The sequence below is a fragment of the Lethenteron reissneri genome, chromosome 26 (genome assembly GCF_015708825.2).
Source record: "Lethenteron reissneri isolate LAM-NWPU_2019-01 chromosome 26, ASM1570882v1, whole genome shotgun sequence".
In the NCBI taxonomy this organism is placed as follows: domain Eukaryota; kingdom Metazoa; phylum Chordata; class Hyperoartia; order Petromyzontiformes; family Petromyzontidae; genus Lethenteron; species Lethenteron reissneri.
The window spans coordinates 18824227-18851992 of record NC_083804.1 but is presented as its reverse complement, the minus strand read 5'-3'; the positions used below and the strand labels follow the sequence as shown (position 1 = coordinate 18851992).

Below are 27766 nucleotides of genomic sequence, written 5' to 3'. Positions count from 1 at the left end.
TCCAGTCCCAGCAGCAGCGCCTCCAACTCCTCTTCTGAATGAGCAGCTATTACCAAATCATCGGCATACATAACGTGGTTGACCAATAGGGAGCCATCCCTTGATCGCACCCGGGCGTCGATCAGCCTCCCATTATATCTGTACCAAACGGAAATTCCCCCGGTACAGCTATTGAAGGCTTCACGAACTACGCGGTCAAAATAGATGTTAAATAATGTGGGAGCCAGAGGACATCCCTGTCGCACCCCAAGGTGTACAGGGAAAGGCTCCGACTCCCGGCCACGTAGTTTTACCCGGGCCCGCTCACCATCATGAAGGTCCTTAATGATCGTGAGCAGAGGGTCAGGGACTCCGAAAGCACGAAGAACAACCCAGAGTCCAGTCCTACTGATGGTATCATAGGCCTTGACCAGGTCAATAAAGCAGAGATGTAGGTCTTTTTGGAATTCCCTACACCTCTGCTGTAGCAGACGGACAGAAAATATGGCATCTGTGCAGGACCGCCCTTTCCTGAAACCGCATTGGGGCTCCGCAAGCCCCTCCTCAGCGTGCCTAGCAAGGCGATGTTGAATAATCCTTGCCAGGACCTTACCCGGCACACTGAGGAGTGAGATGCCCCTGTAGTTGTTACAGTCTGTGCGGTCCCCCTTCTTAAAGAGGGGGACCACCAGGGCATCCTTCCAGTCCTGCGGAACCCGTCCAGTGGTCCAGACTGTTGTTATGATGTCATATAGGGCAGTCTGTGCACAAACGCCACCCTCCCTCAGCATTTCGCTTGGGAGATCATCTCTGCCCGGTGCCTTCCCTGGTCTCAGACACGGACAGACACACACACACACACACGAAACCCTACCTGGGTGGGTACTGAGTACAGAGCTCTCAGCATCCAGTTGAACTTTTTCATTAGCCGAGGATGCAGAGGGAATGCTGGAGTCCTGCTTCTCTTCCCTGAATGACCAAAATATATAACACAACAGCACACCAAAGCTTATCACGATGATGGCCAACAAAATGAAACATGTTTAACTGCCTATACTAATTACAATAATCAAATAAGTATGGAGGTTTACGTTCGTGAAAATAAAAATATTTTTAAAAATAATGGGATTTTTTTTATAGACTAATGATTCCCCGAGGTATACATTGATTTATTATAAACACTAACCTAAAAACAAATTTCATATCCCTGACTCTTGAGTGTTGATGAATGGTTGCTCCTGCATGTAACAACAATGCACCTATTGGCAATGGTTTACAAGGCCACAACTTGAGGAGATACTGAAACTCGTACAGAACAGCCTACCCCTGCAAATGTCAGTGCCGTCTGTCACTGATGTCAATTTTACGGCAAACGAGGGAACGATGCCAACCCTAACTGCAAGCAATAATAAAATTCTCACTTGTATCTAACCGAAACCAGACTATTTTGGTTTTGAATTGGGTGCTAGGTGGATTCCCACTTCTACAGGTGATGGTCAGTGTATAGCTCAGCTCCACGGTAGGTCCTGGTACCAAAGACACTATTTTTACTGTCCTGTCACGACATCGTCCAGCAGATGTTCTTGCTTGGTTCTGGCATGCACCAAAGCAGTTGTGCGGATGCACTGGATGATGGACTTGCGTGACGATGATTACAAGCTGATGGGCTGCATAGCAGCCTAGAATATTCCTATCGCTGTGATTGAGCTGATCTGCACACATAGACAAAGATACCTCGTATAGCCTTAATAGACTTACGAGCAACTGCTGTTAGCGAGCACCGATGAAGGCTGGCACGACACATGAGGGGGTGGGTGACCAGCATCATGTCCGGCCGCCTTTGTCTCCCGAATGGCGATGTTTACACACCACACCAGATACTCATTTGAGGCTGAGTCGACTTAGAGGAGGCCCAGGATCAGTTCCGATAATCGTCACTGGTTGTGATCCTGAGCAGGAATTGAACCGGGGTCACTGGGTTTCGTAGCACAGCATGTTAACCGCTACTATACCTCAAACTGCACAAGCACACACACACACGTGCACACGTAGTGTGCATACACACACTTGCCTTTTCTGTGGATCTCCACCCCATGCATCACGAGCAGGGACTGCGATCGCATCTGCAGTGATGACGGCTCCCTCATCCAAACTCTCAGCCTCAAGATCTTCGATGTCTTCACACACGCAAAGATGTTCATTCACTATTAATGTTATTATACTGTCTATCTAAAATGTTGGCACAGTGGTCAAGAGTGTGCAACCTGCAATGAGGACTAAGTTAAAATCTCACGACAGGAGCTGACTTAGCCCTTCATCCCTCTGGGGGTTAACAAGATAAATTCCACATTGTGATAAGTTCACAGCGGACACACACTATACAGGAGACTGTACCACAAGCTCAGTGTTTGTGTGAGCAGGAGCCCACAGTTGACTGTGTGCTGTACTTTCCTGCTACCCAATTTCGAAACCCACCAGTGTTTTTGGCTCTGGTCTACATTACAAGATAGCCTGATGTTATTAATTTATTTTATTATTTCCCTTCTACATGACTTTACCGAAAGAACCAAGAATATGGTCACACCCTGCTTATGAGACTTGATGAAGTGGTGATGTTGTGAAGTTGTCATACCCACCAGTGTTGCCGAGTAGGGTGTGTGTGGTAGAGATGGGAGCATCTCTGAGTGCCCTCAATACGGTGCTCGGCTGGGCCCTCTCCCACTGTTTCCTCTCCTCTATCTCTGCATCTGAATCTCACACACACACAAAAGATTCCCATTAGCCATAGGGTAAGTACAGTTAGTGAATACCTGTGTTAGACAGAATGGTGTGGCTAGCACTGCATCTTAGCCACCTTATTTTCCACAATGGTGATGTTCACACGCAGGACCAAGTAAACACTTTAGGTTTAGTTGATCTAGGGGAGGTTTACAAATGACACTTGTGGTCTGCTGAGAATGTGTGGTACATGAGGACCTGGAAATGAATGGAATTGTTACCAGCTGGTACCAATGTCATTATTAGGCTCTCTTGAGAAGATTCGTGAATAACGTTACTTTCTTGGAAATAGGAAATGGTTTACCTCCAACAGAAGGCAGAGGGCAATGCTTATGATAATGAGTTCAGCAATGGGGAGTGAAGGTGGTGAATCTGTCTGTTACCCTGGGTCTATTAAACCATAACAACTGAATATGTTCAGCAAGAGCTATTACCACTGTATTTGGCCTCAAAGTCTACCTAGCCTGACAGAGGTGCCATGGTGATGTGACATTAGTGGCTAATTTTGGCAGTTGTTATTGTTTGATATGCATTAATGTGCACAAGTGCGAGCATGTCCATGTGAAGTTTACCCCCGACAGCGCCAGCCGTCTCCTCCAGGGAGAGATGGGAGAGACCCAATCCTTGATCTCTCCCAAATCCCCAGCGCTGTCTGTGCTTTGCCTACATGGAAACACATATCGAGACAGATAAAACCAGAGTAAAACTAGATGTCATTTTCTGCTATAATTTGTTACAAATGGTAGGCATTGTAAACAAGGAATCCATCAATATACAGATAGAACATTGTATGGATGTGAGAGACTTCCCATGACAGAAAAAGAGCAATTAAAATAAGCCATTTATACCAAGTGGTTATAACTGTTCATGGTGATGATAGTGGTGTTAGATGGAGGTGAAGGTACTCTGATGATGGCAGCGATGGTGATGATTGCTAAATGTGGTGAATATCGACAATGCCAGTGCCATTGATCATAGTCGTGATGGTGATGATGGAGGACATTTTATGATGCCGAGTGTCTTGCCGGAAGGTCGTGAGCTGACAAATCGGCTCCAGCATGGCTGTGGGGGCCAGGGTCACCCACATGGTGAGCCATGGCATCCTCCCCAACCTCTGATCCCTTGACGACCTCTGAATCCACCACACCCTCAGACTTCTTCATGACTTCCTCTTCGACCTTTGCCCCTTTTGTGACTACTACCCCCTCCTTCACATCCAAAACGTCCGCCTGCATGTTCATGTTCAGACGCCGCAATATTTCACGCTTCTCCTTCTGCAAACAAGATACACAATCACAGGCACACACTTATGTACAAAGCCATGCAAAAACACAGGGGCAGAGGCGTTATACCTACACACAGGCACAGGTGGCTCAGTATGCATGTTGAACTTCTTTTGCGTTGTACGTAGTTAACCGTGCTAATCGGAAGTGCGGGGGAAGCACAACAAACTAAACACAAAAAGCAGTTCTTAAGAAATGAGATTTCAATCTAGATTTAAAAGTGCATAGCTCCAGTGGCTTCCTAATATCGGAAGGAAGAGCGTTCCAAACGGCCGCAGAAGCACATCTGAAAGTGCGCGATGCAGTGACCGTCTTTGTTCGATGGCGAGCTAAAAGCCGCTGTGAAGATGACTGGAGTTCGCGTAATGGTTTATGTTCCTTCACGAGATCAGAAAGATATTGTGGTTCACTTTTTGGCAAGCACTTTGTAATGAGTGCGACTTTATAATGTATTCGTTCGGCAATCGGAAGCCAATGCAGCTTGGCGAGCACTGGACAGATATGGTCGGATCTAGCAATACCTGCCACGACACCTGCCAAACAATTTTGTACATGCTGCAGCTTGGTAATGTTTTTGCTAGACATCCTGTAGAGTAGTGAGGTGCAATAATCGAGACTTGTCGATACAGGTGACCCCCAACTTACGGCTAGACTTGTGACCCCTCACTTTTACGACCTTTATTATAGTAAGACCCCCACATTAGTGACCAAAACTACTGACGCCTCGTCAATTGGCGCTGCTTTGCTTTTCCGCCATCTGCATATGTACAGTCTGCAGCTGCTCCTAGAGCGAACGCAGCGTCTCTTTCGCAATGCTCTTCACTTTTTTATACATTTTCTTCAAATTTAGAAAAATCTTCACCTCTCGCTATGTATGAGAAGAGGAAATGTGATGCACATGCAGAAAAGTACTTAAGCATTCTAAAATATAGTGTTTGTTTTTACTTAACAAATGTTTGTAAAAGTTAGGTTCAGTTACAATACATTTTTGTTCGGTTTATTTTCATTTATTTTCGTTGTCAATTTTGAGACGAGGGTTTGACTTACGATGACTCGACTTGCGACCGTGGTCCAGGAACCAATTAGGTCGTAGGTGCGGGGGTTTGCCTATACGATGCTACACGCCACCATGATGGCTATGTTATGACTCAATAGTGGTCGAATGTGTCGTAGAACCCCAATATGAAAACTGCAGGACCTGACTATATTTTTTACGTGGTGATCAAATGACAAATTCTGGTCGAGTATGGTGCCGAGGCTCTTTATACGAGTATAAAACTGAATCCTGGAGTCTGCCACCGCCACCCCTGATCCTCCTACACATATTTCGCCTGAGTCTGAGTGCCAACCAGCAGTGGTAGAGCGAGTGGCTTGCAATCAGAAGTTTGCAAGTTTGAATCCTGAGGTGAAGCTGACTCAGCCCATAATCACTCCAGGGTCGATAAAATAAGTACCACATTGTGGGGAAGTCAACAGTGGTTGTTCTATGGATAAACTCACCCCTGCCATCAGAGATTTTAATCTAGACCAATGGCCTCGGGTTCTGAACAGGACATGAGCACCGATGGCTCAATGCTCCTTAGAGTAGGAAACCACTTGGTTATGTATGTAAGTCATGTGTCTCGTGTGTACCTTTGTTGGAGACAAGTGGGACTCGGCTGTTGTTGGCTCTTCAACTGGAAGGGGTTGCTCCTGGTTTTAAAACAGTAATTGCAATTACTAAAGGAGAACAGGAGGAGGTTCATTAACAGTACAGGAACACCACGTACATACATGCACATACACTCGTATAATCACACTTGAACATTCAAGTGTGCATGTGTAGAGGAGTGAAATATGTGGTGCGCACAGTTAACTGAGGGCGCACAGTTAACTGAGGGCAAACAGGTGTGCGTGTGCAACACGAGGTTTGCACGGACAAACCGCCAGTTGTTAAGGAGCGAAGCAGGTGCAAATGTGGTCGACTGGTTGTGCTCGTTGAGACCGGAGGTGTTGCCAGGGAGACGGGAGATAAGGATTGATTTGATGGGCCAACAGACGCCGGCCTGGAGAGAGCTTAAAGAGACGCACAAGATGTCTTGGATAATTAGCAGAGGGATATACGGGTGTGTGCGTGAGCGGAGAGGGAGTTGTTGCCGGGGTGGAAGAGTGAAGACATCTCGCTGCTACCGCTCCAGCCGTCAACGGGACCTCAACCCTCATGCCGTCGCAGGCCGAGTGTTGGCTGATCCCCCCGCCCGGGACAGACGGGTGAGCGGGTCTGAGGGAGCGTAGGTGAGGGCAGCGGTGAAGATGTAGAGTTGCTGTGTGCGGAGACGCTGTGTGCGGAGACGCTGTGTGCGAGGACGCTGTGTGCGGAGTCGCTGTGTGCGGAGACGCTGTGTGTGGAGACGCTGTGTGCGGAGACGCTGTGTGCGGAGACGCTGTGTGCGGAGTCGCTGTGTGCGGAGACGGTGTGTGCGGAGACGCTGTGTGCGAAGTCGCTGAGAGTAGAGCTGCTGAGTGCAGGATAAGTGAGGTGAAAGGTAGATTTAGAGTGGGGAGAAGTTAAACACAAGTGACCATTTAGATAGTTATAAAAGTGCCTACAACTGGTGCAAGATTAGGTGAATAAAGTGTAAGCAGGTGACTTGTTACAACGTGTTGGTGTGAGTAATTTTTGAAGACACTACACATGTATGGACTGATGTCCACTCACATACATATTGCACTCACATACACGTACCTCTATAAACTTGTATAAGTCCTCACACCCCTTTACCAATATATATCACACATATCATATGGCGATGTTTTCACAATGCACCAGGCACTAATTTGAGGCCGAGGAGACCGAGGGAAGGCCCAAGACTAGTTCAGATATTCATAGCTGGTCTTGGCCATGGGCGGGAATAGAATTCGGGTCACTGTGTTTGTAGCGCAGCACACTAACCGCTTCACTACCATTCCCCACAGTCACACACATTTGTAAAGACAATGAAGTCTCACCACTCCAATTGCTCCGAATGCTGCAGTCAGGGATGTGGAGGGATGAGAAGGGACTGTGGGGGTCTCGTCTGGAGGCATGGGGCCTCCTGCATCGTGGGGGAGGCCCAGCACAGAGGAAGCAGACGCGGGGCGTGGGGCAGCCTTCACCCCCTTGGCAACGAGCTGCATGGCACAGCACCCATACCATACATGTATCACAAGTATCACACACATATCACACACACCATGCCACTATACTACTTGCATCACACACCACACGCACCATACCACTTACACTAAAAACATCACATACCACACACAAAACATGCTATTCTATACATTAAAAATTATCTACATTATGGGAACCTCATTTGCCAGTAAAAATATGATAATTGGTTTTTTTACCCTTCTATCTGGCAGTTTTGTTGCCAGATAGAAGGGTAAAAAAAACAAATATCATTAAAAATTATGTTCATATTTACCACATGCGAGGAATGTAACAATGCATAAAATCATTGATATGTGCATCGTTCTCTCTTTATGAACATGTTTTATTAAGAAGTTATGGAAAAAAACAAGAAACTAAACAAATGAGACAAAAGAGATGTAACCCTAGATTGTGACAATTCATCAAATTGCCGGTGTGAATATTTACATTCCTCATACACAAACCAAACTACCCACATGTTTATTTGCCTGTACCTGTGTCTCACAAGTGTTTGTGCATCACCACATGTGTGTCAATGTATGCATGTGTTCCCACATGGGGAGTGGTAATGCAGTGGTTCACTACGAACCCGGCGACCTGAGTTCGATTCCCGCTCATGGCCAACACCATTAACAATTATTGGAACTTGTCCTGAGCCTCCGCTAGTTCAACTCAGCCTCAAATGAGTACCTCGCAAGGTGGGTTAATATCGCTACTGGGGAGACAAAGGTAGCCGGGCGTGGTACTGGCCACCCAACCATTCGTGTGCTGTGCCAGCCTTCATAGATGCTCGCTAACAGCACTTGCCCCAAAAGTCAGTTAAGGCTATACGGGGGATCTTTGTGTTCCCATATCCTCGTGTCACCACATCTCCCACGTCCCTGCAAGTGTCCCTGCGTGTCACCGCCATGCGTACGTGCTCCTCCCACATGCGCTTCTCCCTCTCGTATGCCTCCCGCCTCTTCCTCTCCAGGAGCTCTTTGAGCTGTGCGGCTCGGGCATCTGCCTGCTCCTGCACGCAAACACACACATCTCCCGTTTGTGAAAGTCTGTGTGAAGGATGGCATGGCACACAAGATTTGTATGGTCAGCAGCACACCAGACTCTTTTCGTTAACCCACTGCACCATTCGTCCACGAATGACTGTGCGTAAAGGAGGCCCAACAATGGATCAGAAATTTATTTCCAGCCATGTTATCCATGGTCAGGAATCAAACCAAATTTGCTCGGTTTGTATCGCAGGGTCCGAATTACAACGCTATTCTCCACACAGACATATACAACAATTAAGATTCCATTAAAGCCAAGATAAAATAGATTGTTGGGGAAACTCCTGTGAGCAAACACCTCATAAGGCTGGCATGGCGCTCGTAGAAATGACGTGGCCAGCACCACATAACCTTCGTCTCCTCAGTGCTGACGTTTGGACACTGCACCTGGCACTCATTGAGGCTGAGTCTAACTAGGGCAGACCCAGACCCGGCTCAGATATTCAGCTTGCCACACACAACAACAACCGCCATTCGCCACTAAGTGGCGGTGATGTCACCACGACGCTTGTGCCAGGCCATGTGCACCTTGAGGCCACGCACACACACATATACACACACACTGAAATACAGTGTGATGAGTACTTCACAAACAATTGTAGAAAAGATAGTTTAAGAAATCTACAAAACACATATTTTAAAAAGTTGCCTTCGGATAGGAGAAACTGATACCTTCAGTGCTTGGATCTTGCGTTGTCTTAACTCTCCTTCGTTCAGAACAGCTGCTGGATCTACCCCCATGGTATTTGCAACCACCTAATGCAGATCCGTAAACAGAAAACAGATACATGCACACCAATACGTACATGCACACACACATATGGACGTAAAAGATGACAATGTTCTTTCATTTATCATTGTAAACTGTAGGAAGTATGATTAACAAACACGTATTGGGCTTGACAGAGCACAAGCGGGTCGTGTGACCAAGTCACCTTTAGCTACCTCTTGCTTTTGTCCATGGGAAGGTTGACGACAAAATTCAGATATGACTAACATCAAGCAGTATGTCAACTAGTACCACCTTCTCCAACAATTATATAAACGGAGTGGTAGCGTCTGCAATCTCTCATTTACTTGATACAGCTGTCGTGGCTGTGACGGTACCACCTGAAGACGGAAGCTTGTGTTGCCTCCGAAACGTCGTGATTTTTATTTTATTTTACTTTTTAATGTTTTTTACCTACGTGACTTTACCGAAAAAACCTAAGAATATGAATCATTGCAGTCACGAAAGCTTCAAATCTAGAATTAGTACCACTACTCTATGGATAGACATAAGCACACACGTATGTATGTTTGTTGAACTTCTTTCGCACCGTATGAAGTCAATCGTGCAGGATCGGAGGTGCGAGGGAAGGACAACAATATAAATACAAAAAGCAGTTCTAAAGAAATTAATTTTCAATTTAGATTTAAAAGTGTCTAGCTCCAGTGGCTTCCTAATATCGGAAGGAAGAGCATTCCAGACGGTCGTAGAAGCGCATCTGAAAGCACGCGATACGGTGACCATCTTTGTTTGATGGTTCGCTAAAAGCCGCTGTAAGGATGACTTGAGTTTGTGTGATGGCTTATGCTCCGTGATGACATCAGCAAGATATTGTGGTTCATTTGTGGTAAGCACTTTGTGTGTCACGAGCACGACCTTATAATGTATTCGTTCAGCAACTGGAAGCCAATGCAGCTCAGTGAGCACCGGATGGACATGGTCGGAACTTGCAAAACCCATCACGACACGTGCCAACAACCACACACAGTTGCCTTTGTCTCCTGAGGTACTCGTTTAAAGTCGAGTTGACCTTAGCGGTGTGGGGGGGGGGGGGGGGGGTGCTCAGGACCAACTCAAATATTTACCACTGTTATTGATCAGGTTGCCGAGTTCATAGCAGTCTCATTTAATCACCACGTGCAGAATGTAGTCAAATCCTGCAATATCAGAACTCTACGACACATTCAACCACTATTTAGTTTTGGCATAGCCAACATGCTGGCGTGTAGCATAGTATCGACAAGGCTCGATTATTGCAACTCACTACTCAGCGGGACATCTGGCAAAAACATTACCAAGCTGCAGCGTGTACACAATTCTCTGTCATGTGTCGTGATGGGTACTGCAAGATCCGCCCATGTCCATCCAGTGCTCACCGAGCTGCATTGGCTTCCGGTTGACGAACGAATATATGATAAGGTCGCACTGATTACACACAAAGTGCTTGTTACAAATGAACTACAATACCTTGCTGATCTCATCAAGGAGCATAAACTACCACATTAACTCCGGTCATCCATGCAGCAGCTTTTGGCTAACCATCGAACAAAGATGGTTACCGGATCGTGCGCTTTCAGATGCGCTTCTGCGGCCATCTGAAACGTTCTTCCTTGTGAAAATAGGAAGCCACTGGAGCTATGCACTTTTAAATCGAGATTGAAAACGAATTTCTTTCAAACTGCTTGTTGTGTGTAGTTTGCTGTCTTTTCCTCCACCTCTAATTTGCACGGTTAGCTACGTAAGATGCGAAATAGGTTAAACATACACACATTAACCACGACACTACCGCTCTCCATACACACCCATATATAATCACTACACTACCATGCCCATACACACGCACCCATACATGCACACATGTATGCAGTATATATAGTATAATATCACTATATATACACCTCACCAGCAAGGCACATACTAAACACCTGAGGAGCCAGATGCCGGTCTCTCACCTGCTGTTTCTGTAGTGCGAGCCTCTCATTGAAGTTTTGAAGTCTGATATTTTTGAGACGCAATAAATACTCCTGTGCAAAGGCACATACAACACACATAGACACAAGCAACTACATGTGAGTGCTTGTGTATCGTGAGCATACACGCGTGTTGTCAAGTTACACGTACATTGTGTGTGCATACGTATTATTGTATAGGCAGCCTCTCTCCGTGCAACCCCGTAGAACACGGATTCGTTTTAGGACTCTGTGTCCTGGACAAAAATGTTATGAAATTAAATTAAGAAAATATAAAAGCGTTTATGAGTGAGAACATGCAGCGCAGGCTGAGTAATCATACCTGCCCCCACCATTCGCTAAAGCTAAAAGAGCGTAGACACAAACTCTGAGCCATACAGACCCCACCCCCCACGATTCGATTATCACGATTCGTAGCGACGATTTAAAAAAAAAATTTCTTCAATGTTATTACAGTACAGTATTTAGCCAGGTGAGAACTCACGAGACCAGGATAGAGCCTCAGGCTCTACCAAAAAAGAAAGCTCATGAGAAAACTTAAGACCGAAGGCACCACGCAGATCACGGAGGTCCTGGAGCTCGTCTCTGAGAATGAGCCGGACTGGGAGCACAACAGGTCCTCCAAGCTTATCTCCCATCACTGGCTTTGTAGAGGTACAGTACAATGCACTCGTGAGTACAGTACATATCATAAATCATTTTTCATTCGTGTATTATGAGCGCCATTGCCGATACCCTAATGAAGCCCTCATATATTGCTCATACGAAATAACGCTGTTGGGAACGCATCCCCATATGTACAATGGTATAATATTCCCTTTTAGCACCGATTCCATTAGCGCTCACTTCTCCAGGAACGCATCTTGAGCAGTAAGAGAGGTCTGCCTGTATATTCTGTAGAGTGGATGTATATTTATTTCAGTTTACATATACCACTGTTTGTACAAGTGTGCCATGTGTACACCAGTAGTGTAGCTATCAAGTGTTCAGGCAGTGCAGCTGCACTGGGCCCATGGGTAGGAGGAAATTGGATAGGGGCCCATATTTCAATCCTTGTACCAGGGCCCGTGCTGAACATTCTTCTCCACTGGTGTACACACATCATATTTTGCGTGTCTGTGGTCATGTGTGGTCATGTTTGCATGCACCTCTTCTTCTCTGCTGTGGCACACGACTGGAGAGTTACTCTTTGGGACACATGACACCTAAACATACAGAGGCATACACGATACTAATTAATGCTACCAGTATATGTACACACAAACATACATATTGAAGACCCGTATATAAAAATGCTGACATCATCAGTCATAATCAATTTACTGCTGGATGAAGGCCAAAGCCATTGCCATCTCTCATGATCCTGTGATGTAGTAATCCACTTAGAACCTGACCAATGAGTCCCAGTGACCACACATTCTTGTTTGCAACTTGCTGTCACCTCTTTAAACGTATTTGCCTTAACATTATGAGATCTCTTTTACCAGTGGCAAAATATATAGTAGTAGGTTTTACCCTTTTAAACTGGTACAAAACTGACACCTTTATTAAAGGCATCATGTTTGCAATAACCACAACACAAGTAGTCAAAAAAGCAAACAAGCTATCAACAAGGCAACTCCTATGACTAATTGGGAATGGGACGCAAGCGTAGGATTGATCACCCTGTCGCTGGCCGCCTTTGGGGAGGGTGTATAGTGTGAAAGGCCGAAACACCCTGGGAACCAAAGGTACACTACTGACGATGCGCTCCCCAAATTTCACCAGGCTCACTGTTCATGAACTCTTGGAAGTGCTTGCACAAAGGATAGTAACATCTCATCCTGTGTTCTTGGAATCAGTACCAGTGCTGTACTAATGTCTGGCATGGCATTACTTCTGAAAATTCACACCATGGCGGGCCCATTTGTGGCACCATGCATGCCGAATGTCCATAGATTATCATTATTATATTCAAATAATTACTCATGAAGAAAATGATGGAAAAACAAATGGAAATTGACGAAGTTATGCACAATAGTGCAGAGGAAGGGAGGTGTTGAGCCCCCTCCCACTTTTAGAAGTGAATCGGTAAGATGCCTATAATTTATGGCTGTAGGTACTGCCAATCCAAACATTAATACACAGTCCATTGCTGAATTTGGTGGAGATGATGACAATGCTACTCTGTTGACACTGACAGTGGAGATATCACACAATAACGACATTGTTTCTGTTGGTGTTACTAGTGATGTTCACAGTATTCAAACTGAAATGATGACACGTTAATCACGTGGGCATTGCTGATCGTGATGTTAGTGGAGATCTCACGGGGCGTCCTTGTGCTCGTGCCTTGTTTAAAGCCGCTTCTCTTTTCCTCTGATGGAATTCTTTTACCTGCCGCTCCCTACACTCACACACAAAGGCAAAACCCCCAGATTGCAGGGGTAAGTGCTATGAACCGCTATTTAGGCTGGAGTCGTTGACGAGGATGTATAATAGGCAGCAACATGCCTAGCCACCATTGTCTCCCCACTGTTTTTAACCTGGCCCGTAGTATTACTTAAAATAATAATAAAAAATGGCCGCTGTGGCATTGAAAATAATTATTAAGCTGTCTTAAGTCACATTATAGATTCTGCAGTGATGTGACGGGAGAGGGGGTATGGGGCAGGTTGGAGGTTAGTGAGGGTTGGAGTCCTGCAAAGTGATATCTCCAACTCAGTGGTATACATGCAGTCTTCCGTAGCGCGCACAGAGTTGAACACAAAGAGCTGATAAAAAAAGCACCTCACAAACAACCACCAATGAAGACCAAGGATATTATGAGGGCAAGGGCACTAATCCAGCTGTGGATAATCTCATGAGGATTAACATGGACAATTATAATGCTCCAACATTAGGCTCACTGGAACTGTAGGCACCTGTCAGAGGAGCTCTTGGCTTCTCTGTTCTGAGCCACTTGTGTTGGTTCCTTTTGCTGATGAGCACTCGGTTCAACACACACCTGCACATGCATATGTACAATGTTCACACATTTAGCCTTAGACGATTAGGACTCACTGTCAGTGAGCGACTATTAAGGCTGGCACGGCATATGTGTGTGGGGGTCATGTGGCCTGATATATTGAACTATTCATGTAGAGCCACCTTTGTCCTCTTAATAGGTAATGCATACATTACTGCCAACACACCTTTGAACAGCATATTTTTGGCCGAATTGATATTGCAAAATCAGTCCATTTAACTAAAGTTATACCTTTTAAAATGTATATCTGTGTTCAGAGATAAGACCTTTATATCAGCTTCTGTCTCCTCAATGCTGATGTAGACCACACACACCACAGACCCAGAAACCCAATGTAGTTACAAGGATCACCACTCCCCACTCTTCCACCTCACCACAGATAACAACACTCACAAAGATTTCGATTTAAAGCTTTCGTGACTGCAGGGATTCATCTTCTTGGTTTTTTCGGTAAAGTCACGTAGAAGGGAAGTAATAAAATAATAAAAATAAAACATAATAAAATTCTCACGACGTTTCGGCCACAACGCAAGCAGCCGTCCTCAGGAGAAGAATGAAACACCACCAAGCTTGGAGCGTATATTTATGCTGGGTTGGAGGGGGGGGGGGAGGTGGGAAGAAGAGCGCCTAGACAAAATAATTTGCATATCAAGAGGAATTTGGCATATGGAAAATGCGTAGGAGGTTGGCGGGGGGGTTTCAAATTAATATTATGCTACTCCCCTTCCCCCTCCCTTTGATGCTGCTAATCCTGCATAATGCACGGGCATATTAATTTGAAATCCCCCGGCCCACCTCCTACGCATTTTCCATATGCTAAATTCCTCTTGATATGCAAATTATTTTGTCAAGGCGCTCTTCTTCCCAACTCCCCACCTCCAACCCAGCATAAATATACGCTCCAAGCTTGGTGGTGTTTCATTCTTCACCTGAGGACGGCTGCTTGCGTTGTGGCCGAAACGTCGTGAGAATTATTTTATTATGTTTTATTTTTATTATTTTATTACTTCCCTTCTACGTGACTTTACCGAAAGAACCAAGAAGACTCACAAAGTTCACCTACTTAGCCTTAGACTGCAGAACAAAGTGTTTTAACGAATACAAATACTAGACCCCCGTTTTGCCATTCCAATCCGTTGGGCAAAATGCTGTTAGGGCACCTCCGATTACCATGGTTGGCTATGTACAGAGCGAAAGAAGTTCCACAACCATGCTAATCGGAGGTGCCCTAACAACATTTTCCCCAACGGACTGGAATGTCAAAAATGCATGATCAGTCAAGTAATGCAAAAACTGTACAGATGGGTGTGAAGCATATAGGATGATCATTCGCTGTCATGACTAGAGAATAATGGGTAGTTGTGATGCAGAATCTTACCTTTGTTACCTGTGCCGCTGGCACAATAGGGGTAGCTTGAGGGGGTGCCAGCACTCGCCTCCAGCCCTGCTGGCGTGCATGCTGCATGTACAGCTCCTGCAGGCGCACGCACGCATGCACGCCATGTGCATTAAACATACGGCAGTGTTCTCATACCTCGCATACTACTCCCATCACGTGAAACATCACACATGCTAAATATGCACGTGCAAAACACTGTGAATATCACACATAGCATGCATAAACACCCTGAACAGAAAACTTGTCATTGACGCATCCAACACCATAATCATGCGTACACATCATGCGTTATGCAACAACCATTCTAACTCACACTGCAGTACAGGATGCAACGTAATTTATTTGATTCATGACGCAATTATCTGTACACACACATGCACTGAACACCATGCATACATACATATCATCCGCCCTCATACCTCCTCCCACCACATGCACCATACACACCACGCGAGTGCGCACACCACCCCCCACTCCGCAAACCCCTCCCCCCCACTCACCTGCTGTTTCTGTAGTCTGCGTGCATTCTCCTGCTTCAATAGATTCTGTGAAAGTTACAAAATGTCTATCACATATGGGTTCCCTTATGACAAGATGTGTATATGGGTTCAAGCAGTGGTCATATTAGCTGTCCATCTGCTGCAGCAAGGTCGTAAGACATTTTAACCAAACGTATGTCTGCATTATTGCCCTGGCCAAGGAACCACAGCTCTACCAAGTGGCCAGGGCTTTTAAGTTGAATTTTGCACTTTTGTGGTCCCTGACTGACAGATCACAATGACTGAGGACGTTTGTTCACTGTGGTGTGCAGGCCCTGGTAAAATTACATGGTCAGGAGTCAAGACCAATTCAATGCACATCTAAGAGTGTGACAGGGATGTTTTCCTAGGAATAGCTCCTTGTTGATCAACCGTGTAGTGTTTATGTCATTGGCCTGATAATTACTGTCCATTGTGACGTAGTAATGAGTTGTTGCCCATGGAAGCCACCAATAAGAGGTGTGGAAGTTGTACTGTGTGCAATCACACCTGATGTTCCTTCCTGTTGCTCTCTTTCTCCTGATCCCGCTGTCTCCGTTTGACATTTTCCTAGGAGAACATATGTGGAAACACCAGCATAGTGAACATGAACACAAAGGATGTTGATGGTGAAGTTATCTGATGCAATTGTAGTTTATGCTGCTGGTTATATTTTCATAATAATTGTGAAGTTTGTGAAGTCATAGGCTCACGGGTGTGCTTGCTGGCCGAGGGTAGTGGTTGCTGAGGGGAATCCCATATTTGGCTGCAGGACGAGTCACCTTTTGATTCCCACAGCCCATGGCAGGGGCAGCTCGCTTCACACCTGCACAAAGCAACAATCACTCACTCACCAAACCACATGCTCATGAACTCACTTAACTACTTGTTCCCCCATCAAATCACCCACTAATTCGCTCAAACACCAACTCACACTCACTCACAGTTACACTCTCATAATCAATTACAAAATTACTCACCCACGATCTAATTTATTTACAAACCCACCCATCAATTCAGTTTCATCCACACACCTACCAACACAAAGTCACATATTTACTTCACCGATTATTCACCTGTTCACCCACCAATGCACTCTCACTCACTTGTCTCATGTCTCGTGTATACACACTCATTCATTAACTCATTCACTTGCGAAGGACAACTTTATTACACCAACACTACATCTTAGAAGCAGTCAATAACTCATTCCCGGATTAATTTCTGAGCTTTCATTTACTCTCTCTCTCGATGGCTTATTTCATGACTACACACTTCACAGGCACTTGTTGAGGGGAGAGGGGAAGTAGAACCTTGAGGGTGAGAGGGGCCTGCAGCAGCAGCACCAGCAGGAGCCGGTGGACCAACTGGGCTAGCACGAGTCGTAATGGGGTAGCCCGCACTCGATGCCTCCTGCTCCTAAAGCAAAAGAAAAATTAATGGCGAATCTGTACCAACACACACCAGCGCAAGAGTTTGTGTGCATTTATATATTTTTTACTGACATACACTCACACTTGATTACAAATAGATAAATAAACTAGTTGATCATGTTAAGTGCTTTTTCACGTGAAATGTTCAAGAAATTATCATAGGAAATGTTCTTTGTAGCTTAACTAAAGTATAGTGGTCTTCATTGCAAAATAAACTTGGCCACATAAGACGGGTGGCCTTGCTTTTGAGAAGGGGGGGGGGTGGTGGGGGAATGGACAAGAAAACATGAAAAAGTACACAAAGAAGCACCCACATAACGTAACAAAACATCTCAAGAACACCTGCATACTGTGAGTTTCCCTAAATGCGCAACTGCTCACTGACCATCAGTCTTTGTGCCCTCGCCATAAGCAGGGGCCGCGAGAGCAATACAGCAACGGGTGGTCGGGCGCGGGGGTCACGCCGGAGCAGCCCCGACAGCGTTGAGCGCAGCTCGGATGAGTAGTGCGCCGACACGGGCGGGAATGAGCCGCGGATGATCTTCAGCACCAGGTTTTTCATGTTCCCTGCCTCAAACTAAACGGGTCATGAGCCAAAGGTCAGTGGCAGGTTGTATGAAACACCTTAAGTTAACACTTCTAATTTGGGTTTTTATACAACACAGTATGTGTTAAGATAATAATCTGTTAAGGTGTTTTGTGCAACCAGCCACTGAGGTATATGTGGTATTATTCGTGCATCTAAACGTTGCCCGTCCACATTCATGGTTAAGCTGCTTTTTTGATCCATTTCATTCACCCCCAATAGCCAAATTCCATGCACATGTATGTTGAACTTTTTTCGCACCGTACGTAGTCAACTGTGCTAATCAGAGGCATATTCAAGTCTTAGTAGTTTATGATACTTACTGCGTGTCTCAGGGTGCACATCTCATAGAGGACACAGCCCAGTGCCCACATATCACTGAAAAGCACACACACGTAAAAACACATATGTAACCCATCGCTTCTTTCCAACAAGCAGAACATACTTAGGTGTACCAAATTTAAAAAACATGTCTATAAAAAAACACTCTTCGTCATTATGTGTAAAAAATTATCTGTAAGGTTAGAGTAGTGCTGATGGTCTTATTGATATTGGTGGTGATGATGGTGCTGTTTATTGTAGAGAGGTTTATACAAATACAGGCAAGCCTCGCTTAATGCTCGAGATGCGTTCCTGGAGAAGTGACCTCTAATCCAATCCGCGCTAAAATTATACCATTGTCTATATGGGGATGCGTTCCTGACCGCGCTATTTCTTAAGTACTAGTAATAAATGAGGGCTTCATTGGGGAACCAGTAATCACGCTAATAATACAGATGTAATGGGTTCAACTGAGTCGCAGGCGTAGACTTTGGAGGCAACACATATACTCAGTTCCAACACACGGGGTAACTTCCCCTTAACAGAATAACAACCTAAGGTGGTGACCACCCGGTTAACTACACTAGTTACTATGTAACTGTTACTATGGACTGGGACCAACGATTTCGGCTCAGGTCCACGTGTTGGAGACTTGTTGAACGGAGATCATAGACGAAGGGTTTCTTCCAGGATGAACAACAACCCTGGCCTCTCTTGGGACCCGGCTCATCGTCTCTGCGGTGTGGCCGGCTCCGCCCTTGGCCACGTCCACCTTCCAGAATCCTCGGGAAGGATCTGGATCCCAATCACATGACCACCCCCTAGCCCCCTCTTGGGGCCCCTCTGTCAACTTAACCGGTCACGTGTTCTCCCGGGTCAACCCGAGTGCCATGGCCTCACACAAGCTTATCCTTCGGTCGGCACCCACACACCCTGTCCTGTAGGGGCGGCACTGCACTTAAAGCGCGGTGCCTTCCGGCGCTATCATTCAGTGCACACCGTGCCCCTCTAGGGCCGGTACTACACCCACAACATTGTGGTATCCGGCGATATCGCTACACCAGTGGTTCTTAACCTGGGTTCGATCGAACCCCAGGGGTTCTGTGAGTCAGTCTCAGGGGTTCGACGGAGGTTAAGACACACACCCGACTCGTATGATTGTGCACCAGTAAAACATGTACCTATGTTTTGAATTTGAAAATATCATATTTTATTTTTCCAATTAATAAGGGTTTGGGGAATGCGCATATGAAACTGGTGGGGTTCGGTACCTCCAAAAAGGTTAAGAACCACTGCGCTACACAGATGATAAACATTATTTCTTAAATAAAATTACTTATTATAATAACATCAGTAAATATTATGTACTCACATGTGCATTATACCGTACTCCTGGTGGTCATAGTGTTATTGATGCGAATTATTAGTGATATTATTGATGGTGGTGTCAATGGTGGTGCTGTAGACAATCATGTTTATGGTGGTAGTGCATGAAGGCATAGGTAGTGTCATAGGTGAAACTATTGATGGAAGTTTATAGCAGTGTTGATGGTGAAGGTTGTGTTGTTGCACTTGTTGTTATCACCTCTTGTGGTTATAGGGTTTGTTCTCACATATCTCGGGGGATAGGTAGTACGGGGTGCCAATGCAGGTCTGAGCCAGCTCCATTGTACTGTAGGAACAATAACAAACCACTATAACTACAAAAAAACATATTCCACAACAATGTGTACCACCACTTAAATAGCCACAATAAAACCTACACATCAACAAATTTGATTCCACAACATTTTAACCAATCAAAATATAACCAAATCAGCTACAGAAACCACTTAGCAATAATACTCCCTCTATCACCAAAGTCAAGGTAAGCAGAGAATTTACAAACATTAAACTGCAACACTCTTCTCCTCTTCATGTGTTTTATGATGATGTTATATCACTTTATCAACCAAAATATAAATCATCTTAAACAAAGTTAACAAAATAGAAAAATATAACAGCAATAAAACCTCAAAGACTACAACACAACCACCGATATAGTGAGGCAATATTAGCAACCAGCAGGCACCTGTTGAGGACGCGGGCAATCCCAAAATCTCCGAGTTGAACAACGCCAGCCTTGGTCAGGAAAATGTTCTGGTTGGGAACATAACAGACTCCCATATAAAATGGCACAACCATTTTATCTGACCTGCCAGTGTATGGTTACATTCATAATTTGGCTAAGAAGCTTTTTTTCTATTCCAACTCAAAGCATTCTTCACCTCTGAACAGTCACTACTACTCTACAATGCAATAGTTTGGCTGAAGTTGGAATCACATCGTCACACCTCAAGGGGAGCTCCTAGTTCCGATCCAACTTTATCTGACAATTCCATTCGATGCTAAGTAGTTTGGTAGATTATCCTATGGTGACAAAATCACTTTAATCACTCACCATGAGTCAGTCTCTTCCTTATCACTCTTTTATTGCTACCAGTCATCATTCTCATGAACTTTACACCTACATACTATACTTCCACCAATTTAAATGACTAGATCTCCTGTACTGCTTCTCTCAATCTCTAGTTTTGTGGGTAAGACCCATATAGACACATTATTCTCAAAATATAATTATCTTGGAAAATATTTACGAGAGTGACCGTGGCCTCTATTACAGTGAGATAGCCAATGCATTAACATTTTTTGTGTGTTTGATAGAAAGCATTAACAGAGCATCTTTACAGGATAAGTCTTACTATGACTATTAGGCCACTCTCTTTTGCGATGTGGACATAGATCACTTTGCTTGTTCTTGCTTAATGAACAGGACTTGACTAAATTAAATGCCATACCAAATGTATCGCATTAAGGTTTATTGTGTAGTCAACAGTCCTGATATAAAAAATGCACTTTAAGTTAACAACCTGATTTTATTAATTTGTATGCGAGTATAGAAAATACATTTTCTAACTTGGCTCGAAGAAAGTCCACACAAAAGATACATCTGGCTTTTACTCATGAATACAGTATTTCATCACTTCTGATTAGGCCACAAATAGAGGTAGATATACAACCACGGGTATCAATCGCATAATCCCACTATTAGAGGCATTGAGGCAGAATTGTTCACATGTCAAAACTTTTACAGGGCATGATACCTGTGACTTAATATCGCGATGCAGAATCTTGCGGTCGTGAACATGTTTAAGAGCCAGACACAGCTGCACTAGCCAGTCCAGGATCTGTGAAACATGACACATGTACATCACAGTACAAACACAGGACACAATTAGAGATTAAACACAACACATGAATCAGAGAATTATAAACTGTAGAGAATGATTCGTCAGGTGATGAGGACGGCTCAGACACTGATCAAAAAGAATGTTAAAGCTTGGTCATGAGTGTTATCAGCATGCAGACCTGATCCTCAGAAAACAGGACACCCTTTTGAGCATTGATCCTCTTGAAGAGATCCCCCCCTTCGCAATAATCCATTACGATGTATAGATTGCCCCGTTCTGGAAACACATACACAAAAACGAATCTGCATACACACTATATACACAAAGACACATACACCATTTTAGTATGGCTTGACAGCACTGACAGCCATAAATATTAGGTATATTCCTCTCAGTTCACACAAAGTTTGTGGCTCAACACACCGAACATTTTCTTTGCTCTATGCAGAGCGAAAAACATTGCCTAATCTTTTTTCTCCATTTTTGTACACAACACAAAATAATGGTTTGCATCGTTGTGGATGATAAAAGTAACAAATAAATGAGTTCAAAATGTCTCATTCGTATATTTGTCTCTTCAAATTGAGTGCACTTGATTTCTGAGCTATCTGATGAAACTCAAAGCAGTTTGAATCAAACTTTGTATGTTGATATTTAATTCAGTCATGAAAAGTCTTAAGCCACTGGTGAGTTCTATAGGTCAGAATTTGCTCAATACATCAGAATGTATAAACAATATTTTGTACCACGGCAATATTGTTGGGTGGTGGAGGGTTATTGATATAAATTGTGGCATAAAACTAGTTTATGTTCGAACCCAAAGACAAATATAGATCATTGTCTTGGTTATGCAAACCCATGCTTTAAGCCATACTCTCTGTATGACTGTGACTGCATATGTTTAGGGAAAATCCATAGCACATACATATATATAACAAACATCAACAACCGCTGTGACGTCACCACGGTGCTTGTGCGATGCCAGGTGCACTTTGAGGCCACGTGAAGTGTCGAAGGCCTGCTGGCAGGAGGTCACAGAACAGATCCAGGTGCCATGGGTTGACTGACTGACATGAATGGCAGATGCACCAACTGTGCTCCTCACTGTGCCAACCGGAACTCCACTCGTTGTTATGCGCGTTGCTCCTCTGCCCTCCATTGTTGCTGGAGGGTGACTGCTTCCAACTCTCCAGAAACATCCTTTACGAACCTCCTCCACAGAGGCCGATCTTGACATTGCTGGAGAATTATTTTATTATATTTTATTATATTATTTTATTATGTTTTATTTTTATTATTTAATTACTTCCCTTCTACATGACTTTACCGAAAGAACCAAAAAGATTACTGGTATCATTGGCAAGTCCAAGCAACTCCATATACTTCTGTACCACATCAGTCCATCTCTTGTCTAGCCCGTGCCGGGTCAGTTTAGCCCCATCTATTCGGCCGAACAGAAACTGCGTGGGCAAGCAGTGACTGGGCATGTGGGCTACATGTTCCAGCCAGTGCAGCCTTGCTTGTTGAAGCTCATTGATGGGACTGTGTCCAGATCTTTCATGGATCTGTGAACTCCTAACACAATCCAGTTTGGTTAAACCCAGGATGGATCATAAGTAGGCCTGGCTGAATGTTTCAAACTGGCTCAGATGTTCCTTTAGAGGGCTCCACGTTTCGCAAGCATAGAGAAGGGAGGGCATAACTGTGGTCGAGAAGACCCAGAGCTTCCACACAGCGTTACGCAGCCAATGAAAAGATGCCACTCAACTGATTCGGCTTGAGACCTCGGCTGCCAAACCAGAGCTCGCCATAAGCACACTGCACAAGTACAAAAACGTATCCACTCTCTCCACAACTGCCCCATCACTCATGGAGAGTTGAGGGAGAGGAGCATTTGTTTATGGTTTTCATAATATAATAAACAGACACACACGAGAATACACATTCACAGGTCATATAACCGGATGGAGAATAGACAGGTTAGTGAGTAGATTGGGCTGTACCCTCAAAAGACTCCTTGTAGGACACGATATTGGGATGTCTCATGTTGGCCAAAACACAAACTTCCTTCCTGGCTTCATCTCGCTCCTTTGGTGACATCTGTTGACAAACACAAGTAAGTGAATGTGCTTAATCTGTAAAACATCTCGAAACCAAAACAATTGAGGGACGAGCCATTCTAATAATGAAGGATGTCTGGCATACTGCACATAATTAAATAATTTGGCAAAATTACATTTTAAAAACATTTACATGTAATTAACATCTAATATATTTAATGAACACTTAATACTAATTGACGAAATATTTACAATTTAATAATCACACTTTAATAACACTTTAGAATATCACTACTGTACAGTTCAATGTGTCACTTTACCATTAAACAGAGGTGGAAGGCTGATGTTCACGAGAGAGCACTAATAGGAGACTGAAGCGCACAAGTGCAGAGATTCACCGAATTCTATACAAAAGAAAAGTACTGTATACAGTGAAACTCCAAAAATGCACCATACACTAATCTTAAAATATGCGGCTTCCCCACAGTTTGCAATAACTCTCAATTCGCGGGTGTCCAAGATCCAAACCTCCACCTAAACTTCGTGAGATACCGCAATGGAATTTATTTTTTCAAAGCATTAAAAAAATCTATAGCTGTGTGTGCAATCGAACTAGAGATGTGTTTTAAGTGCTTTAAATACGTATCTCTCTTTTTGTGCTTTTGTTCATAGTTTGAAATTTTTATATTGTTTAAAATGTACGCATTGGTTTGTGAGAGCAACTTAAGTGCATTTAAGATTATAACCTGGCACAGATGTGATAGTGTCCCGCCTGTGATGTAAACTTTGTTCTTTTGTCATGTTGATCCAGGAGTCTCAATGGAGTAGCATATATTTTGAACATCAGTTTAGCACGTAGGCTTTCGCGACCAATATTATCCATAATGATTGCCTCACAAGTAAAGACATCAAATTTATCCCTCTATTTAAGAACGAAACAGGATTTCTCCACAAATCTGGCTGTCGTACTCAAATCGTAGATGTTGTGGGTTTACTCTCCAACACACTGGAGTGCTGTACCAGTAACGAATTGGCATGTTTTGTTTACGTGACAAACCTTACTAATTTGGCTGTCGGGTGGTGGCGGGTTTAACAACACATTTATATTTACTCGATCTAACCCAAAAAGACATCTATTATGGATTTTGAACATCTTTCACACCATATGTAGCCAACCGTGCTAATTGGTGGGTAAGGTTGGTTAAAGATAATTCAGCTGAACTGTGGGGCATAAGGGTAAGGATTTTTGAAGCCCCGATTAGGCGTGATTTTTGTGTGAACTGGAGCACTGTACCCTGGAGATGTTGATCTCTTTGATGACGTAGAGATGTCCATCAGCCTTGGATTTTACGAGCATGGCCTTACCAAACGAACCCTCGCCAATCTGAGACACCATCGTGTAGCGCTCCATGGCTCGACACACTTGTGGACAGAGGGGACAGAATAACACGGAGAGACGAGAATATTGTGGGGATTGCAATACAACCAAATCGTCCTGAACGTGCCTAGAAACTAAACAAGCTTAAGCTTGGTTAGTACTGGAGACTGCCTAAAAAGACCGGGTGTTGTAAGGTTTGGCTGCGAGGTGGGCAGGAGATGGCAGTACAGCAAAGGAATCTTAAATCTGTGCAGAGTTTTAAGTGCGGTCCTCGACAATGCATGGGTATTCTTCAGCAATTATGGTTTCTTGCTATGTGCCAAACATTAATGGATATGGTCAAACATATCAATGGAGGACCCTCCTGAAAGTGTTGAGCCTCAACGAGGTTTTCCTGAAGAGAGCAGAATTTATACTAGAGATGTGAGGAAGTAAGGTGATTAGGTAATGAATATACTGGAAGGTGAGGACATTGTGGAGACAAAGACATAAGTGATATAACATAGGAAGGCAAGGGCAGACGAAAATACATGGATGCGGAGAGGAAAGATGAAACGACAAAGATAGATATCTCATCAATGTTACCTGATTAGATGAGAATGAAACTCTAAATATAATTCTACATGGACTATTACTTGTCTAAATAAAGGCTTTGGTGAACAAACTTTTAAATCCTGTGAGACCTCCTTTACCAGTAGCAAGATATAGTAATATGGTTTTACCCTTTTATCTGGCACCAAAACTGACACCTTTATACAAGGGATCATGTTTGCAATAACCACAACACAAGCAGTCAAAATGCAAACAAAAAGACACAACTCTGATGATGATATGCACTGTCCTTGAAGTTGATTGGTCCACACCCGAGACAGCTTTTCTTAGAGCCTAGTCTCCATTGGTGTTACTAATAAACTTTTCAATATTACCTGGTTAAAGGGCATGATGGAAAACGAGACGTTAGCAGGCTCTCACCTGCTTTTAAAAGCCTTAACTTACTCATTATATTGAGTAAATTACGATATTCTCACTTGGTTAAATAAAGAGGACAACTGAAAACGTGGTGATACTTTTTTTGTAAAGTGTTATCACAGAACACGATGTGGAAAGTTGAACAACATCTCACCTGGTTCAAGCGACGAGATAATATCCGTGTCTTCACCTGTTTACAACTCGCACAAAGTTAAACACGGCCCATGTGGTACTGCGTGAACCATTAAACAATCTACTGTGCGTCCTGTTCAATACATCACGTCCACGCGGGACCTACAATTTTGTACAACAATGCAATGGATAGTTTTAACTCGCGGGAAAACGCGTTGAGATCTTGAAGTGGTGATACATTTACATTACCGTACAGCCTTTAACGCACCGATATGTACAGTAGAATAAAGTAATGTACAGTACAGTGTTTATACACGACAGGGAATTCAATTCAACATATTCAGCCACGTGTGAGGTTAATAACTCTGACCATGAACATACCTTACGTATTCTTGTATTAATATAATTGCCTTGAACGATATAATTTGGACTTAGGCAGCCGGGCGGTGTCTAATTGAACTGAATGCAACACTGAGGCACAGGATGATGTGGGCGAGTTTCGACAGCATCCAGAGGCGGCGTGAAGCTTTACAACTTCGCGAGTGGTTGCTGGTTGTTGTTGTTGTTTAAGTGTCGTTGTTATTGTTGTTGTTTAAGTGTCGCTGTTGTTGTTAAATTGTCGCCGCTTCGCCTGCAGCTGAATCGGCGTCTCCCACTCGGCTCGCGTCGTTACCAAGGCCGCGGGAATCGATTCCATCGCGCGCGAAAATTCGGAATCGATTGCCTCTGACTCAAAACAAAGTAAACAACCCTCAATGCCACCAACTCTCAATGGCACCAACTCTCAATGGCACCAACTCTCAGTGGCACCAACTCACAATGGCACCAACTCCCAATGCCACCAACTCTCAGTGGCACCAACTCTCAGTGGCACCAACTCTCAATGGCACCAACTCTCAGTGGCACCAACTCTCAATGGCACCAACTCTCAGTGGCACCAACTCTCAGTGGCACCAACTCTCAGTGGCACCAACTCTCAATGCCACCAACTCTCAGTGGCGCCAACTCTCAGTGGCACCAACTCTCAGTGGCACCAACTCTCAATGGCACCAACTCTCAGTGGCACCAACTCTCAGTGGCACCAACTCTCAGTGGCACCAACTCTCAATGGCACCAACTCTCAGTGGCACCAACTCTCAGTGGCACCAACTCTCAGTGGCACCAACTCTCAATGCCACCAACTCTCAGTGGCACCAACTCTCAGTGGCACCAACTCTCAGTGGCACCAACTCTCAATGCCACCAACTCTCAATGGCACCAACTCTCAGTGGCACCAACTCACAATGGCACCAACTCTCAATGGCACCAACTGTCAGTGGCACCAACTCTCAGTGGCACCAACTCTCAATGGCACCAACTCTCAATGGCACCAACTCTCAGTGGCACCAACTCACAATGGCACCAACTCACAATGGCACCAACTCTCAATGCCGCCAACTCTCAATGGCACCAACTCTCAGTGGCACCAACTCTCAGTGGCACCAACTCTCAATGGCACCAACTCTCAGTGGCACCAACTCTCAATGCCACCAACTCTCAGTGGCACCAACTCTCAATGGCACCAACTCTCAGTGGCACCAACTCTCAATGGCACCAACTCTCAGTGGCACCAACTCTCAATGCCACCAACTCTCAGTGGCACCAACTCTCAATGCCACCAACTCTCAGTGGCACCAACTCTCAGTGGCACCAACTCTCAGTAGCACCAACTCTCAATGGCACCAACTCTC

At 44.4% G+C, this 27766-nt stretch overlaps 1 protein-coding gene across 4 annotated transcripts in view; it reads right to left on the bottom strand.

The window, feature by feature from the left end:
* LOC133347780 (serine/threonine-protein kinase Nek1-like) overlaps nt 1–26722 on the bottom strand; it is a 34306-nt gene extending 7584 nt beyond the window's left edge. For 3 of the 4 annotated variants that reach the window (XM_061560383.1, XM_061560386.1, XM_061560385.1), the window contains exons 1-28: nt 26418–26722; nt 26059–26094; nt 24852–24979; nt 23501–23597; nt 21676–21773; nt 21411–21494; nt 20339–20406; nt 19853–19939; nt 18270–18324; nt 17746–17937; nt 17241–17346; nt 16641–16753; nt 16438–16497; nt 15910–15954; nt 15389–15484; nt 13907–13989; nt 13314–13389; nt 12152–12208; nt 10986–11057; nt 8937–9020; nt 8132–8227; nt 7029–7190; nt 5673–5732; nt 3783–4031; nt 3330–3420; nt 2616–2726; nt 2051–2156; nt 854–948 (exon numbers count right to left, since the gene is read on the bottom strand). In XM_061560383.1, coding sequence (XP_061416367.1) covers nt 854–948; nt 2051–2156; nt 2616–2726; nt 3330–3420; nt 3783–4031; nt 5673–5732; nt 7029–7190; nt 8132–8227; nt 8937–9020; nt 10986–11057; nt 12152–12208; nt 13314–13389; nt 13907–13989; nt 15389–15484; nt 15910–15954; nt 16438–16497; nt 16641–16753; nt 17241–17346; nt 17746–17937; nt 18270–18324; nt 19853–19939; nt 20339–20406; nt 21411–21494; nt 21676–21773; nt 23501–23597; nt 24852–24968 — 2560 coding nt within the window. In that variant the 5' untranslated portion in view covers nt 24969–24979; nt 26059–26094; nt 26418–26722. The remainder of the gene's footprint in view (nt 1–853; nt 949–2050; nt 2157–2615; nt 2727–3329; nt 3421–3782; nt 4032–5672; nt 5733–7028; nt 7191–8131; nt 8228–8936; nt 9021–10985; nt 11058–12151; nt 12209–13313; nt 13390–13906; nt 13990–15388; nt 15485–15909; nt 15955–16437; nt 16498–16640; nt 16754–17240; nt 17347–17745; nt 17938–18269; nt 18325–19852; nt 19940–20338; nt 20407–21410; nt 21495–21675; nt 21774–23500; nt 23598–24851; nt 24980–26058; nt 26095–26417) is intronic. The other variant, XM_061560384.1, reaches the window with a different exon arrangement.
* Between the last annotated feature and the right edge of the window lie 1044 nt (nt 26723–27766).